General features: G+C 33.6%; 1 protein-coding gene across 1 annotated transcript; it reads left to right on the top strand.

Annotated features, from left to right (window-relative positions):
* The first annotated feature begins 1,606 nt into the window (after positions 1 to 1,606).
* Positions 1,607 to 14,534, top strand: LOC135847229 (uncharacterized). The gene is made up of 2 exons (XM_065366678.1): positions 1,607 to 1,889; positions 13,248 to 14,534. The coding sequence occupies exons 1-2, from the start codon at positions 1,860 to 1,862 to the stop codon at positions 13,923 to 13,925; spliced, it is 708 nt and encodes a 235-aa protein (XP_065222750.1). The 5' UTR covers positions 1,607 to 1,859; the 3' UTR covers positions 13,926 to 14,534.
* Positions 14,535 to 17,459: the final 2,925 nt, after the last annotated feature.

Below are 17,459 nucleotides of genomic sequence, written 5' to 3'. Positions count from 1 at the left end.
ATTTTTTTTCGTCTGTGAGTGAATCATTCACGAACGAATCACCTACGACGATCCTTATTTGATATGGATTGATTTGAATGAGACACAATTTTTCCACGTCATTTTTTAGAACTGGATTTGATAATGAAGTCGTTATTGAATGATTTGTCGACTATAAACGAATCGTTCGCGAACGAATCAAGTCCATTTTCCATTCCAATGATTGGATTTCATTAGTGAATTTTCGTTATGTTTTTACACCTGATTTAATATTTTAATGATTCATTCGTTCACGAACGATTTTTCTTTTTCGAGCAAAATCGTTCGCGAACGAATCGTTTATAATTTTTATTGGCAAATTGAGAACGTTTTGTTTCGTTTTGTCGTGTATTATTTGATTTGATTTTCAAGTGATTCAGTCGTTCTCGAATGATTCGTCGTTTCTTAGAGAATCGTTCGCGAAACGAAGCATCGTACTGATTTTCCAATATTTTTGGATAATTTTTTCAAATGAAGAGTGATATTCCAAAACTCGCTTTGTCCATTTTCACAACTTTTCAGGAGAGAGGAAAAACAGATTCCCTTTAAACGGGTAAATTGGCTTTTTAGGCGAGTTTAGCACTTTATTTGGATGGATTTATGATGTAGGAGTGTAGGTATACATTTCATCCTCTAAATACTGCTGAAAAAAATTTCAATAAAAGTGGACAAAGCGCGTTTTGGAAGATTATTTTTTTTTAAATTTTTAGTGAATTGGCTATTTAGGTGAGTTTAACACCTCATTTTGGTAGGTTGATGATGTAGGAATGTGAGTTAATACTTCATCTACCAGTTACCACTGAAAACCCAACTTTGATAAAAATGGACAAAGCGAGTTTTGGAATATCACTCTTCAAATGTGACTTTGTTTTCAGTTATTTTTATGTTTGCTCTAGAATCAGGTTGATGAAGTTGAGAAGGAAGATTTCTGATTTTCGATTCGTTTCGATTTCCTCTTCGTGAATCTTTGAACAGGAAATATGTAAGAGTGTATTCCTGCGATCGAAGAGGTGTGGACTGTGATGCGATGAAGTTATTTGCATAAATTTAATACTTATACCTGCTTATTTATTTCGACGAACGAAGGTCTGCATTTTTTTTATTCGTTGATTTGCCGCCCTGAGTCACTTGGGTAAAATACTCGACGATTAGTTGTAATATTTTGGTAAATTAACGATAGACAAGGCGGAAATTTTACTTTTCCGAAGGGCTATATGGACACCTGTTGTAGAAAGAATGAAATTACCTGTTGTTTATAGTGTTAATGTGCTACCTGGCATAACGATCGAGATATATGTATGTACAAATATTAATAGGAAAATGAACGTACTTTACCATATAACACTCGAGGTGTTTATTAATTACCCTGCAAATGGCACGGCAGGCAGTGGTAAAAGATGGTGGTGGTGGGTGATATTTTACGTATACACATACGTACGTGTGTGACTGTGTGTGTACGTCTACGTACAGTGTATATGCATTAAAATTGGTAACTCGACCGACGCACGTGTTATGTAAAAAGATCGGGCCAGCCGGCAAAGTACGAAGGTATGCCGATTACCTTGGCGTAGATGGTATATAATTTAATATAGAGTAACATACATTAAGACGCCCGAACTGCATTGTTGGCGATTACGCATGAAGTGAACTCAACGAGGCCGCGAGAAATCATACCACAGTCAAGTAGTTCGCGAAGAATCGCTACCGGTTTTAGTGTTTGTTGTACTTTTTTCTTTCTTTCTTTTTCTTTCGCTGGTCGGATCGACGTTTTCCGAGAGCGCCTAGATAATAGGTTTGTCGCGTGCGCTTTTTATTCGTTCGATTTAAGTTGGCTGTGCAGCATGTGCCGAATGATGTCGTCCGTAAGTTTGGTAAGTACCTGTACCTGTACCTGTATCTAGTATAATTTTGTGTATGGATTTATCTCGTCTATTTTGTGCAATTGGTCTAGATTTACGAAAGTTGTGGTACAGTTGGCTGAAAAATTTGGGGAAAAATTGAGTAGAAAATTCGGCTAGAAGGGTGTGGATGCGATTTCGAGTGGATTTTTGAAATTAAGGTTTCGTTTTTTTTCAAATTTGGGATTTTTTTCTCAATTTTATATCTTTTGGTAAGTGCATGAATTTTGAGGAACGAAGCTTAATTTTTTTGAAAAATTTCCTCCATTGAAGGCATTAGGTACGTTTATTGTTGATCAACCTTTTTTCAGATTATAGGTAGGGTAGGTACGAGAAAAATTTTGAAATTTATCAGGTAGCTTGTTCTATTTCGAGTGAAAAAACAAAGATTTTACTGCTTGAATTTTTTGAAATTCAATTGAAAATATCTAATGACGAATTTGAATGGATGTGATTTAGATTTTGTTGAAGAATTTGAGGGACAAAATGTCATCCTACTCTATTTCAAAGAGTAGCAAATTTGAAGTGGAAAGAGAAAAATGACAAATAATTATCTCAGAATTCATCAACATGCAATATTTAAAAAGTTGAATTTCATTTTTCAAATTTTTTGGAATTTTTGAACATTTAAAATAAGCTATTGGGTCATTCCACGTCAATTGGACCAAGAAGTGGTAGGTGGGTTCGGAGATTTTTTTGAAATTTTTCCTGTAGAAAGACCTTTCGAAGGGATGTTCAATGGCGCAAATCGCAGCCCTCTAGCTCATTTTTAACGGCAGCCAGGGGGTGTCAAAGTTTTCAGTGAACCTAAAATATCATCCATTTCAGCAGTGGATTGCTCGATAACCGCGACACCTACAAAAATGGAACTTTTCCCCATAGTTAGAGGTTTTGAAAGGCTTTTTGGTGATATCATTAAAATCAGTGTTGCCACTTTTTTTCGTAGTACAAAAAATTAGCTCAAAAAGTTTCAAAACGTAATTTTCACATCGTTCCGACTCTCAAAAATTCTGAAAAAAATATATTATAGACAACTGTTCATGCTGAACAACATGATAAAAAATTAGGATGGTAACTTGTTGCAAAGTCGATTTAAAAAAATTTAAACTTTGCGAAAAAATGCGATTTTTTGATTTAAAACATGAAAAAAAGTTTTGACTGGTAAAGTTAACCCATTTGATCCCTATTTTTACGTATCTGTTGAGAAAGTTGAAAAAACCCCTTCACTCGGTGAAATTAACTCATCACAAAAAAATCAAAATTCAAAAAAATTCAAAAAAAAGCAAATTTCATTTTTTTTGCTGTGAGTGAGATTTTTATCAACTTTTTCATGAAATACGTCAGAAAGTGGTCAAAATAAGACAACTGAATAAATTTAAGCTTTTTTTGATGTTTGAAATTGAAAATTGAATTTTTTCAAATTTTGATTTTTTTGTGATGAGTTCATTTTATTGAGTGAAAGGGTTTTTTTCAACTTTTTCAACAGATACGTGAAAATAGGGGTCAAATGGGTCAACTTCACCAATCAAAACTTTATTTCATGTTTTAAATCAAAAAATCGCATTTTTTCGCAAAGTTTAAATTTTTTTAAATCGACTTTGCTACAAGTTACCATCCCAATTTTTTAGTATGTTGTTCAGCATTAACAGTTGTCCATAATATATTTTTTTTCAGAATTTTTGAGAGTCGGAACGATGTGAAAACTTCGTTTTGAAACTTTTTGAGCTAATTTTTTGTACGAAAAAAAGTGGCAACACTGATTTTTATGATATCACCAAAAAGCCTTTCAAAACCCCTAACAATGAGAAAAAGTTCCATTTTGGTAGGTATCGCGGTTATCGAGCAATCCACTGCTGAAATGGATGATATTTTAGGTTCACTGAAAATTTTGACACCCCCTGGCTGCCGTTAAAAATGAGCTAGAGGGCTGCGATTTGCGCCATTGGTCATCCCTTCGGAAGGTCTTTCCACAGGAAAAATTTCAAAAAAATCGCCGAACCCACCTACCACTTCTTGGTCCAATTGACGTGGAATGACCCTCTTGATAATTTGGTCTTCATGCCATAAAGAAAATTTTTGAAAATTTTTAGTCCTTAGGAAGGAATTACTTACTCGAAATAACTGTCTCCGATTTGAACTGGAATTCGATTTTTGAAAAGAGCATAATTTGAAATGCCCAAATACATAATTTTAGGCGCTGAAATTGATTTTTAGATTTTTACAAAATTTCTAAAAATTAAAAAAAGGAGGATTTTCTAAAAAAGTTTTTTTTAGTTTGGGTTTGATTTTTTAAAATAAATATAGACTACTTCTTCAGTAAAAATGATAAGATATGGTTCTGAAGCCAATGCCAACTCGAGTCATTCAAATTTCACCATCTATAGTCATCCTGGAGCTTCCACCGTGATTTTCAATATCTCCAGAATTGTTTGAATTTCTCCAGAAAGCGTGGAAAAGTTATGCTTTATTCGCAACCTGTTTGAAGAGTTTATTCGTAATTTGGGAGTGTGATGTTTTTCTCGTCAGTTCAGTGGGAACAAATTTGAAAAAGTGGAGTCTCCAGCGTGATTTTTGATTGCTGCAGGATTTTTTTTTATTTCATTCAAAGGGTGTTGAAATTCATTTGAGGAGTTTAAAATGGAATAGTGGCGTATTCTCTCCCTGTCTGGGTCTGGATGCTCCAGAATTGATTTCCATCAGTTTTACTTGGAACATGCTAAAAAAAAAACACATAAATGTTTGAATATCAATAATTTTGGATTTTTGAAAATTCATCAAAACTCAAAAAATCAATTTGAACTGCTGAAATCTCGATTATTGGCCTTTCAGACCATACTCATTCCAAAAATTGCTCTCCTGTTCAAATCAGAGGCTGATAAGACATCATTCTCTTTGATCCACTTGAAGTGAAAAGCTGTAATTTGACCCCGCCTCCTCCCCCACATTCTACTAATAAATTCAAAGTCTTAAAATATCATCATGATGGAGGAAGTTGTGAATTTTAGCATAAAATTTCGATCAATTTTTAGAACAATTTCAAGTTGGATCTTGGAAAATGTCAAAATTTGATTCAATTGAAATGTAAAACTGTGATTTGATTTACCCCCTTCCCCCTCTCCCTGTTGTTGCTTTTCAACTAGTAAGATCTAAAAATTCTCTCAAAATTTCAACATGCAAAATTGAGATTGGGCGAGGTGCAAATTTTAGCTTAAAATATTGGCCAATTTTTGGCACTATTTTCAAGTTGGCGTATTGAACATAATGTATTGCCCATCTTGGACCCTAAAAATCGAGAGTTTCTCAAAATATAACCATTCAAAAAGATGGGAAGAAAGTGAGAATTTGGGTTAAGTATAATTTTTGACGAATTTTTGAAATTCCAACTTAGTCTGTGGGAAGAATAAAAATTTGAATTGATTGAGATTAAAAGTCAAGAAGTTGAAAGAAGATGGAATTTGATTTCTCAAAATATTGGCAAATTGAAGGTTGAACTTTACCAAGTTTTTAATAAAATTTTGTCGTGGTTGAAAAATTAAAAAATATGCAGAGAGGTTCAGAATGGCTAAAATACACAAACTGACTTTTTTTTTACTGGTCGAAAACAAGATGTGAACCAAACTCGAGCTTTTTCTTCTAATTCCATAGAATATTTTTGGCCATTTTTATCGAGTTGAATTAATTTTCCTAAAATCGAAAAATGAAAATTCGGAGCTTAAAATTTGTATTTTTTGATGTTTCTTTCAATTTTTTTCTCGATAGAAATTTTTGGCTGGTAGACTTATTTTCCTTGTTGTAGTTTTTTGTACAATTTTGTAATGTTTGAAGAATTTTTCAGGGAGAGGATCTGTTGACCAGTCCCAGCATTAACTTAATGTTATTAAAATTTTCAATTAAATTTAGTCCGACATTATTGAACCGGTTTCGAAATTCACCTGGCTTTGGGAATTTATTTTGAATTCAAATTTGTCTTGTCTCACGAAAGTGGAAGGGGCTAAATTTAAATTTAATAATGGTTTTTTTAAAAATTCAAATTGCTCAAAATTCGCTACCTCTTTGACGTTAGATTCTTCCCATTGAAAATTTTCTAAACGAACCGGATTTCAGTATCGTTATTTCGTAATTTTCACTCGACTACGTTACGCAGTTGTTGTTTTCATACCCTTTTAATTCCATTTCTTCCTTTCGCATGCGGCTAATTAACGTGGGCTACCTGTCTATCGTACTTACGTGTACTCGTATGTGTATTACGCATAAATTGAACCCATTCGGGATTTCTATAATAGGATATTCGTAATATCAATGTTGATGAACTCGCATTTCTCGTTTCAAGTCTATAAAGACAAAGAATCTCATCTCACAGTCTGACTGCAATATTATGTATGACTTATGAATCATCTGTGACATGAGTGAGTTGAGTATACGAGACGTATAAAAATTCAGTTGGTCATGGCTCATTACATGATGGTCAATTGGTCACGTAGCAAGGCAAGTGTCGTCGTCGTCGTGGGCACCAAGACCAGCACAGTAGCTGCATAAGTAGGCAGGTAATTGAATAGCCACAAGCTCGAGTGTGTAAATGTAATGTATCCCTATCCATGTATAGGTAAAGGTATATCTCTCTCTCTCTTTCTCTTTCTTTCTGTCCGTGCACTCGTATTGGATTAATAAGTAGCCAACTCGTATAGTCAGATGTGGATGACACGACAACGACGACGATGGCTGGACATAGTGGACACGTTATGTAAAATGTTTCTTTAAAACCGAAGAAATAAATATAAATTAGGCGCCTTTCGCATTCGTCAATTAATACCCACTCGGTGTACCGGAAAGGTGCGCATATACTCGTATGTAAGTTTATGTATAGGTATGTACGAGTACGTATAATGTGTATGTATTCGTTTATATATAGTATGTACGATGTATACGACGTAGTACGTCTACGTATAGACCTATAGGTTGGTACTTTCACCTGGAAGGTTTCGCGGTTTACAGTTTACACCGATCGCAGATAATTTTTACGGTTTGAACTGAATAAATAATGAAATAAGATCGTGTTAACGAACGACAGACGAGATCTTCCGCCAAATTACGTGCTGCCGAATTGAATCGTCGTATCCACCTATGGTAGAGTCGTGTTTATGTATTGTTGATACGAAGTGCATATTTGAGCAAAATGTCTGTGAGAGAGAATGCGTGTGAGGGATTGAGAAAGTAAATTATGAAGAAATATTGTGAGATTTCGATTTCAGGTATACGAGGTATGCCTGATGTGATTCTACAGACTATATAATTAAAACCGTTAAATTATTCTCAACCGATTTCGTAAAATTATTCGCGTGTTTGTGGATTCAGTTTTTTGGGCATTTTTCGAATAATTTCTCGTGTTGGTCGAGAATGCTTGTCTTGGGTAGAAAAAAAGAAATTGTTTCTTCGATCCTTGAAATCTCTGAACGTGAGTCGTACGTCAAAACATTGTCATTCTTAATGAGACTGGGAGTTGAGAATTCAAACACTCGAGTGTAGAATGAACAAAAAATTAAAAAATTGAAAAATTATTAAAATTGACATTTTAAATCCTTATGGACTCTGGATGGTCCGAAAATGAACTTTCAGACGTGTAACTTTAGTCGGTGTTTATAGGACATCTCCTCGATAGAGTGATTTGAAATTTGTGAAAGAGTTTGAAAACTCGGTGGATGCTCCAGTTGGCTCTGCGTGGAAGTTGAATTAAATAAATTATTCACATTGGTCCACTTTTCTCAAAAAAATTTAATTCATATTTCATTTAAAAAAAATGAAAAAATTGTCCCCAAAACTGCGTTAATAAATTTTTAAAATTTTCTCAAAACTCTCTAAAAATCGAAAAACGGACTTGAGGGGGTGAAATTTTGAGTAGGTATCGACGTTTTGAGACTTGCTCTTCCAATCTAGCTTGGTTTCGTTCAAATTGGAAAATTGCAGTACAAAAGGTTCCCTGCAGGTAAGAATAAAATGACGTACTTTGCAGAAAATGAAGCTAATGGGAGGGGGGAGGGGGACTGAAACTGAAAACTGGAACTTTGATTTCATCTTTTTCAGTTTAATACCCCGCCTGTGGATCCCTTCGCGGTCAATTTTTCAATTTTTTTCCTCACAAAAAATAAAATGATGTTATTTGCATGCGTGATTTTTTAAAACAAAAATGACAAAACTATAAATTCAAACTAAAAGTGAAATCAAGAAAATAAAACTGGAACAGAATTTAAAAACTGGAAAAATTAAGAACTGGAAAAAAAACGAAGTAGTGACGATAATTTTATCGGAATAGATCGTGCTCATCACGATCACCTTGTGATGATCAAGAATTTACGCTAAAATTTGCACCCCCCCCCCTCGTCCTGATTTTGCATTTGATATTTTGACGAACTTTTTAGATTTTATTGGTTGAAAAGCAGAAATGGGAAGAGGTGAATCCAATTTTATTTAAAAAAAGCTTCGTTGAAATTCGTCCTTCAATTTGCCAATATTTTGAGAAATGAAATTCCATCTTCTCTCAATTTCACGATTTTAATAATCAAAAAAATCTCGATTAATTCAAATTTTGATCCTTTTCACAGGCCAAGTTTGAATTGTCAAGAATTCGTCAAAAATTGTAATTGAAATTCTCACTCTCTTTCCATCTCTATTTTGAGGGACTCTCGATTTTTCAGATTAAAAATGGGGGAGTAGGGACACAAATTACGTCTTCTTATTTCACTTGAGTCAAATTTCAATATTTTTCATACGTCAAACTGAAAATGGTTCGAAAAATTAGTCAAGATTTTAAGCTGCAATTTGCACCTCTTCTCAAATTTAATTTCGCATGTTGATATTTCGAGAAACTGTTTAGATTTCACTGGTTGAAAGACTGAAATGGGAGAGAGGGAGGGAGAGGGGGGTCAATCAAATTACAGGTTTGTATTTATTTTTAATCGAATCAAATTTTGATATTTTCCCAGAACCGACTTGAAATTATTGTTCTAAAAATTGATGAAAATTTAAAGCTAGAATAATTTACAACTCCCTTCCATCATGATGATATATATTTTGAGACTTTTTTTGATTTTTGTAGTGGGATATGGTGAAAGCGGGGGGGGGGGGGTCAAAAGACCGCTTTTCACTTCAGTTGAATCGAAAAGGTGTCCTTTTTGTCTCTGATTTAAACAGGAACGCAATTTTTGGAATAAGTCTGGTCTGAAACGACGATAAAGGAGATTGCAGCTGTCCAAATTGATTTTTTGATTTTTGAAGAATTTTCGAAGCTCAAAAAATTAACGATTTTTCTTTAATTTATGTTGTTTTTTGAGCACTTTCTCTGTAAAATTGATGCGAATCAGTTCTGAAGCGAATATTGACTCCTTTAAAAACCAAATGCCACTATTTTTTAGCAATTTTGGAGTCTCCAGAAAGGTCGAGAACACCCCACGACTCGATTTTTAACTACACAAATCGATTTCTGCACTCTCTGGATTAAATCAAAAGTCCTGGAGAAATCGAAAAACACGGTGGAGGCTCCAGAATTACCAGAAATGGTGGAATTCAGATACGAGCGATTGGTTTCAGGAAAAATACCAACATTCTCGCATTTCAAAGATTTCTTCGCGAATAGAAACTTTTTGATTTTTTAAATTCTTCTTCGTTGAGCTGATAGAAAAAAAAAAACACTTCCAAATTCTGAATAAACTCTTCAAATAGGTTAAGAATAAATCACAATTTTTCCACACTTTCTGGAGAACTTCAAACAATTCTGGAGAAATTGACAATCGCACTGGAAGCTCTAAGATGACAAATGATGGTGAAATTTGAGTGGCCAGAGTTGACATTGGCTTCAGAACCATTTCTTATCATTTTTACTGAAGAAGTACATTTTTTTAAAAAATCCAACAAGGGAACTGCTTGAGTTGTCACACTCCGATTTGAACGGGGCCGTGATTTTTGGAAAGAGCATAGTCTGAAATCGAATTCTTCTTCAAATCTTGAGGTGGATATTTCGAGTAGTTCCTTCGTGGAGACTAAAAATTTTCAAAAACTATTCTTCATGGCATGAAGGACCAAAGTACCAACAACCTGCTTTAAATTTTCAAACTTAATAAATGCCAATGAAAACACACAAATAAAAAATAAAACACTAAACCCCAGCAAATTACCAGATGGTATAAAAATCTTGATTCAGGATAGAGAAAAACTAAAACTCAAAAAACATAAAACAACAAAAGTAAAAATAGAATTAAATCTACTATGTAAAAGGATGAAATCAGAGTTGAGGATTGTCAACAAAGAAAAAAACGAAAAATATATTCTTGAAACTATGAAATCTACCAAAAGCTTGAAGCAGATTAAAAAAACCCGATGTCTGGGAAAAATTTACACTCCTTACCTCTCTGATGAAAGAAATAACAGAATTTATGATAGAAATAAAATTAATGAACACGCAACTCAATTCTATTTCAAATTATACGAAGAGAAAAATCATTTGAATCCATCAGAAAATGCACTAGGAATAGGTTTTTCGGAGCCGGAAATACTATCTAGAGAAGTAGAGTGGGCTATAAAAAACTTAAAAAACAACAAATCTCCAGGCCCAGACAAAATTACTAATGAATGCTTTAAAATAGGAGAGGAAATAGTTACAAAAGTGTTGACCAAATTCTTTAATAAAATCTTGAAAGAACAAAGGATACCCAAAGATTGGAAATATTCAGATATCATTTTAATCTTTAAAAAGGGAGAAAGGGACAAAATTAATAATTACAGACCTATTTCTCTAAGTTCAAATATTTCTAAAATCTTTTCAAAAATTCTAGAGAGGAGACTTAGACATTTTTCATATCAACCTAGAGAACAGGCTGGTTTTCGCTCGGGGTTTTCCACAATTGATCATCTTCAGGTCCTAAATCAATTAGTAGAAAAATGTAACGAGTACCAAATAGAACTCCACCTAGCCTTCATAGATTTCACTAAAGCCTTTGACTTACTAAATCATAAATTTCTGCTGTTGGCCTTGGAGAGACGGGGGGTCCCTCCCTTCTTTGTTGGGGTCATAAGAGAACTATATTCAAATTTGAAAGGACGAATAATTACAGATGTACCTGGGGAACCTTTTGATATTCAGCGGGGAGTAAGACAGGGGGATCCCTTGTCGCCCTTGATGTTCAACAGCAGTCTGGAGGAGGTTTTCAGAGATCTGGGATGGGAAAAAAGGGGTCTAAAAATCAATGGGGATTACTTAAGCAACCTGAGATTCGCAGATGATGTAACACTGGTAGCAGGGACAAAACAGGAGCTGGAAAAAATGATAGAAGAACTGAATGAAAAGGGGAAAAACGCAGGTTTAGCAATGAACTTATCAAAAACAAAATTACTAAACAATGTGGATGAAATATACGACATAACCATTAATGGAGAAAAAATTGAAACTGTAGAAAGTGTAATCTATCTCGGACAAAAGATTTCATGCAAAAACAACCAATTAGAAGAAATTGAAAGAAGAATAACTCTGGCTTGGAACAAATTTTGGTCGCTACAATTTATTTTCAAAGGTCCCTTCCCAGCAAAAATAAAAAGTGAAACTTTCAACACATGTGTCCTCCCAACTCTTACGTATGGCTCTGAAACATGGACAATATAAAAAAGAAATAGAACAAAAAATAAGAACTACTGAAAATGCAATGGAAAGATCCATGCTAAATTTTAAAAAAAGAGATCGGATAAAAATCAAAACAGTTGAAATGAAATTGAAAAATAATCGGAATGCAGTCAAACTGATAAAATCAAAAAAATGGGGGTGGGGGGGGGTCATGCGGCTAGATTAAGGGACAACAGATGGACACAAAAAGTCACTTTCTGGTTTAGTACGGGGGCAAGAAGGCAAGGGAAACAGAGGGCTGGGTGGAGGGACGACTTTAGGAAACTACTGACCCATCACCACTTTCAAAAGATCGCCCAGGACAGGAAAGAATGGTGCAGGCTGGGGGAGGCTTTTGCCCTATCTTAGGGCCACGAGTGTTATCTATTGTATTTGTAACACTTGTAAAATAAAGCTTTTTTCATTTTTATTTTTTTTATTCTTCATGGCATGAAGGACCAAAGTACCAACAACCTGCTTTAAATTTTCAAAAATTTTAAAAAATTCTCAAAAATTTTAAAAAATTCTCAAAAATTTCAAAAATGAAATTCAGCTTCTTAAATACCTATTGCATTTTGATCAATTCTGAGATAATTATTTGTTCTTTTTCTCTTTCCACTGTAAATTTGCTGCTTTTTGGGATAGGTAGGATGACATTTTCCCCCTCAAATTCCTCAACAAAATCTGTATTACATCCTATCGATTCGTCATTAGACATTTTCAAATGAATTTAAAAAAATTCAAGTAGTAAAATCGCGGTTTTTTCTTCCAAAATAGAACAAGCTACCTGATAAATTTCAAAAATTTTATCGCATCATCTGAAAAAAAAAATGATCAACAATAAAGTGATGCTTTCAATGGAAGTCCCAAGTGAAAAAAAAACGATACCTCAATTTCAAAACCCACTTCAAGATTCAGAACCATTTCTTAACATTTTTACAACTTTTTTAAAAAAATCTCAATTTTTTGAATTTTTAGAAATTTTCTTAAAGTCTAAAATCTAATTTCAGCACCTAAAATTTTGGATTTGGGCATTTCAAATCATGCTTTTTCCAAAAATCGAATTCTTGTTCTAATTGCAGGCAGATATTTAGAGTCGTTCCTTCGCAAGGACTCACAATTTTCGAAAATTATTCGTCATGGCATGAAAGATTTTATTAAACTCGAATATCTCAAGAACGCCTCAACCGATTTTGATGAAACTTGAAATCTCGAAAATAAGTGCGCCATTCCCTCGACGATGTACCACCTCATGCAATTATGATGAAAGCTTACAACTTATAAAAGTTCAAAATTCAATATCTCAAAAATGTTGGAATCAGTTTCAATGTAACTTTGGATCTTGAAAGAGTATCATGGGTCAATACTTAATTTACTACTGTTAGAACTTTTCTCTAAAGTTTGCAGCTTTCGAGGAAAAAGCTTTTGAAAAGTTCAAACCTTCGTATCTCCAAAATTACTGGACCTATATCAACGAACTTTTGGAATCGCAAAGCACCACCATTAACTGCCTTTTGTACTACTTTTCTATTCATCTTCCAGTTGCTAGGCTGACAAAAAATGACGAGATAGGATAATTTCTAAACATTTTTGGGTATAATTGTGAAGCATCGAGTTATACGTAGAATAAATTTAAAACGAATTTTTTCCTTACTATGTATTTCACATACCTTATTCAAATTTTACAGGGATTCTTACACCTGTTGTGCTTGGTCAGCGCGGTATTAAGCCAGACGGCAGCACCGCGACTTCAACGTCAACAGCAGCAACTCCAGCAACCATACTCAACTCCCGTACCAATTCTGCAGCAGATCAATCGTCAAAACGAAGATGGCTCTTACACGTACGGTTACAAAAACGCCGACGGATCGTACAAATTGGAAACGAAAAGCGCCGCCGGCGAAATCGAAGGCGTTTACGGTTACATAGACGAGACAGGTAACCAGCGTGAGATCAAATACGGCGCCAGCAGCAGCCGCGGCTTCGAACCGGCCGGTCCGGGCATCACGGTACCTCCGCCAACTCTTCACGTCCAAAATAGTAACGCTATCGAAGACTACGACGACGGCCAGTATCGCGAAGACCCCAGTATCTATGATAAAACCGAAAAACCCCTCGGTCCGAAAATCGCTTTCAAAAGCGCTCCCAGACAACCACCCCAACCAGCGACCCACTTCAGGTACGAATCGGAGCCCCAACAACAGCAGCCATTACAGTTTAATCATCAACCAGCTCAGTATAATTTGTACAGATCCGGTAGTGCTGCTGCCCCAGCTCAGGCTTATAATCCGGCCTTATTCCAAGGCCATCCGGCTACCAACTTCGATCCGTATACCGGATCGTATACTATTAATTATTCCGGATGAGCGATGATGAGTTGATTACCTTACCCTGCTGATTAGTCTGCGGAAGATTTCTTTAATTAAGTATATATGTACCTACGAGTAGTTTCAATTTGAAGCAAATGAGATTCCAATTGTGTATTTCTCGTCTCTTTGTTTTTATTCTGTGTTATTTTTTGTTTCGTATATTCTTTTTAATCATGTCGTTCTGTATCACTGTTATTCATCTTCGAGATCATTATTCTTTTTTTCATCTTATATACTTTGGGATTCATTATAGGTGGGTAGGTATTACTGACTGTATATTACTCGTGTATATTTTTTTTTAGTCTTAAGAAATCTATTGATGAATACTCGTAGTGGGTATTCGTTGAAATCATAATTGGGAATTTTTCAGCATTTTTAGTGGGTGGAAAAATGAAGGGAGGAAGGGACAAATCTAGTCTACTTATTGAAATTATGTTTTGAATTTTTTTTTTTTTTTTTGCTCACTTAACGTCGTACGAATCGAAATAAATTTCTTCAATCTATCTGATAAGATATCGTAATAATTTTACATTTCATTTTGTAATAATTTTGTATGTTTAGAGTGATAATAATGCAGATAATATACCTTGCTAGAATATTTCGAAATGATGTTGTTATTTGCGGCGTACGAATAGGCAACTTATTCTACATCTGTAAGTATCATATTTTCAAGGCTGGAGGGACGAGGGGAGAAAAACACGTTCGTGTACAAAACCACCTTGAATACGATGCTGTCCAGAAAAGAATGAAATAAGAAGAATAGAGGAATTTTTTTTTAGTGGTGTTTCAAAGTTCAGGGTTTTAACATTTTGTACGTGGGTGTTTTTTATGGACTTCGAATTAAATGCGAAATTTCCGAAGGGTCATTTCATGCCAGATTGGCGGATTTTTGCACGATGGGTCTTCGATTTTTAAAAAAATCAGATACAAATTGAAGAACAAAAACCAGCAAGGCCTCAAAAAATTGAAAAAAAAAACAGAATGGAAACTGAAAAAAATCAGACTCTTCCCGTTCTTTCAATTTTTCTTCTTTTACAAGAAACCTGATAGAATTCCTGAAAAAAAAAATTGTAAAAGATCTTTCTTTTCATTTTTGCAAAAACAGGGTCTCCGGCATATTTTTGTATCAAATGTTGCTATCAACTTGGTGGTGGGAGGGGGGGAGTGAGAGGAGTGTTTGAAATTCATCCATTTTCGAAGTAAACCGGAAAAAATTATGAAAAAAATCCAAAATTTCCAAAGAAAACGAGAGCAAACAGAGCATATTTTCAGATTTTAATAATTGATCAAAAAAAAAAAAAAAAAAATGGAAAACAAACAATTTTTTGTTTGAAAATGTTGCATGAAAAATATACGGGTGCCAAAATATACTCTCAGCTCCACATTTTGATTTTGATACCAATATTTATAGCACTTTGACCATTTTATTTCTTACATGATCTTCTCCGAGAGAGTCATTTTGAGTTTCCAAATTAAATAAATGCAATGAGAACCCCTCGAATAACCGCAATTTTCGGAAAGAACATGGTTAGAATATTGAAACCCCATGAATTAATCATATTCAAAAAAACGATTCACTTGCGTTTTTCGAACTCATTTATGAATATGAACGAACTTGTTTGAAATGAAAAATTAATACTTCAGCTTCAAAAACAAATTTCCGGGTAAAAAATTGATTAATCGAGTCAAAAATCGACTCTTTTGCGATTTTTGAACTTATATAATCCAAAACGTTCGCAAAATGAAAAATCAACCTTATTTTTAAAAGTAAAATTTTGGATCAAAAATCGATTAATCGAATTTTGAAAATCGACTCAATAATTGCGAATTTTTGATCTCATATGATCGAACTTGTTTGAAATGAGAAATCAAATTTATGGTTTTAAAAATAAATTTCTGGATGAAAAATCGATTGTGATCGAAAATTGACGAATCGAGTGCCAAAAATCGACTCATTTTAGATTTTCGATCTCATTGTATGATCAAACATGTTCGGAATGAAAAATCAATTTTTATTTTCAAAAGTAAAATTCTGGATCAAAAATCGATCATGATTAAAAATCGATTAATCGAATTTCGAAAATCGACCTAATAATTTCGATTTTTAATCTCATATGATCGAACGTGTATGAAATGATAAATCAAATTTATGGTTTCAAAAATAAATTTATGGGTGAAAAATCGATTGTGATGAAAAATTGACGAATCGAGTGCCAAAAATCGACTCATTTTCGATTTTCGATCTCATTGTATGATCAAACATGTTCGGAATGAAAAATCAATTTTTATTTTTAAAAGTAAAATTCTGGATCAAAATTCGATCATGATTAAAAATCGATTAATCGAATTTCGAAAATTCGCCTCAATTGCGATTTTCGATCTCAAATGATCGAACGTGTTTGAAATGAAAAATCAATTTTATAGTTTCAAAGATAATTAATTTCTGGATGAGAAATGGATCGTGATCAAAAATTAATAAATCGAGTGCCAAAAATCGACTCATTTTCGATTTTCGATCTCATTGTATGATCAAACATGTTCAAAATGAGAAATGAATTTTTATGATTAAAAGTAAAATTCTGGATCAAAAATCGATCATGATTAAAAATCGATTAATCGAATTTCGAAAATCGACCTAATAATTTCGATTTTTGATCTCATATGATCGAACGTGTATGAAATGATAAATCAAATTTATGGTTTCAAAAATAAATTTCCGGGTGCAAAATCGATTGTGATCGAAAATTGACGAATCGAGTGCCAAAAATCGACTCATTTTTGATTTTCGATCTCATATATGATCAAACGGGTTCAAAATGAAAATAAATTTTTATGATTAAAATTAAAATTTTGGATCAAAAATCGATCATGATCAAAAATCGATTAATCGAATTTCAAAAATCGACTCAATAATTGCGATTTTTGATCTCATATGATCGAACGTGTTTGAAATGAAAAATTAATTTTATAGTTTCAAAGATAAATTTCTGGATGAGAAATCGATCGTGATCGAAAATTGTTAAATCGAGTGCCAAAAATCGACTCATTTTCGATTTTCAATTTTCGATTTTCGATCTCATTGTATGATCAAACATGTTCGAAATGAAAAATCAATTTTTATTTTTAAGAGTAAAATTCTGGATCAAAAATCGATCATGATTAAAAATCGATTAATCGAATTTCGAAAATCGACTCAATTGTGATTTTCGATCTCATACGATCGAGCGTGTTTGAAATGAAAAATCACTTTTACTGTTTCAAAAATAAATTTCCCGATGAAAAATCGATCGTGATCGAAAATTGATAAATCGATTGCCAAAAATCGACTCATTTTCGATTTTTAATCTCATATACCTATGATCAAACTCCTTCGAAATTAGTAATCAAATTTCATTTTTAAAAGTAAAAACCTAGATTTAACATCGATCATGATCAAAAATCGATTAATCGAATTCCGAAAATCGACTTAATTGTGATTTTCGATCTCATAAAATGATGAAACAGGAATCATCAAACCTCTACTTACATGTT

Source organism: Planococcus citri, chromosome 5, assembly GCF_950023065.1.
Source record: "Planococcus citri chromosome 5, ihPlaCitr1.1, whole genome shotgun sequence".
Taxonomy (NCBI): domain Eukaryota; kingdom Metazoa; phylum Arthropoda; class Insecta; order Hemiptera; family Pseudococcidae; genus Planococcus; species Planococcus citri.
The sequence above is the reverse complement of the archived record's forward strand: the minus strand, read 5'-3'. Positions and strand labels throughout refer to the sequence as shown.

Coding starts and splice junctions, on each gene's coding strand:
- LOC135847229 (XM_065366678.1), top strand. CDS start 1,860: ATGTGCCGAATGATGTCGTCCGTAAGTTTG. Junction 1,890..13,247: donor TGATGTCGTCCGTAAGTTTG/GTAAGTACCTGT, acceptor CAAATTTTACAG/GGATTCTTACACCTGTTGTG.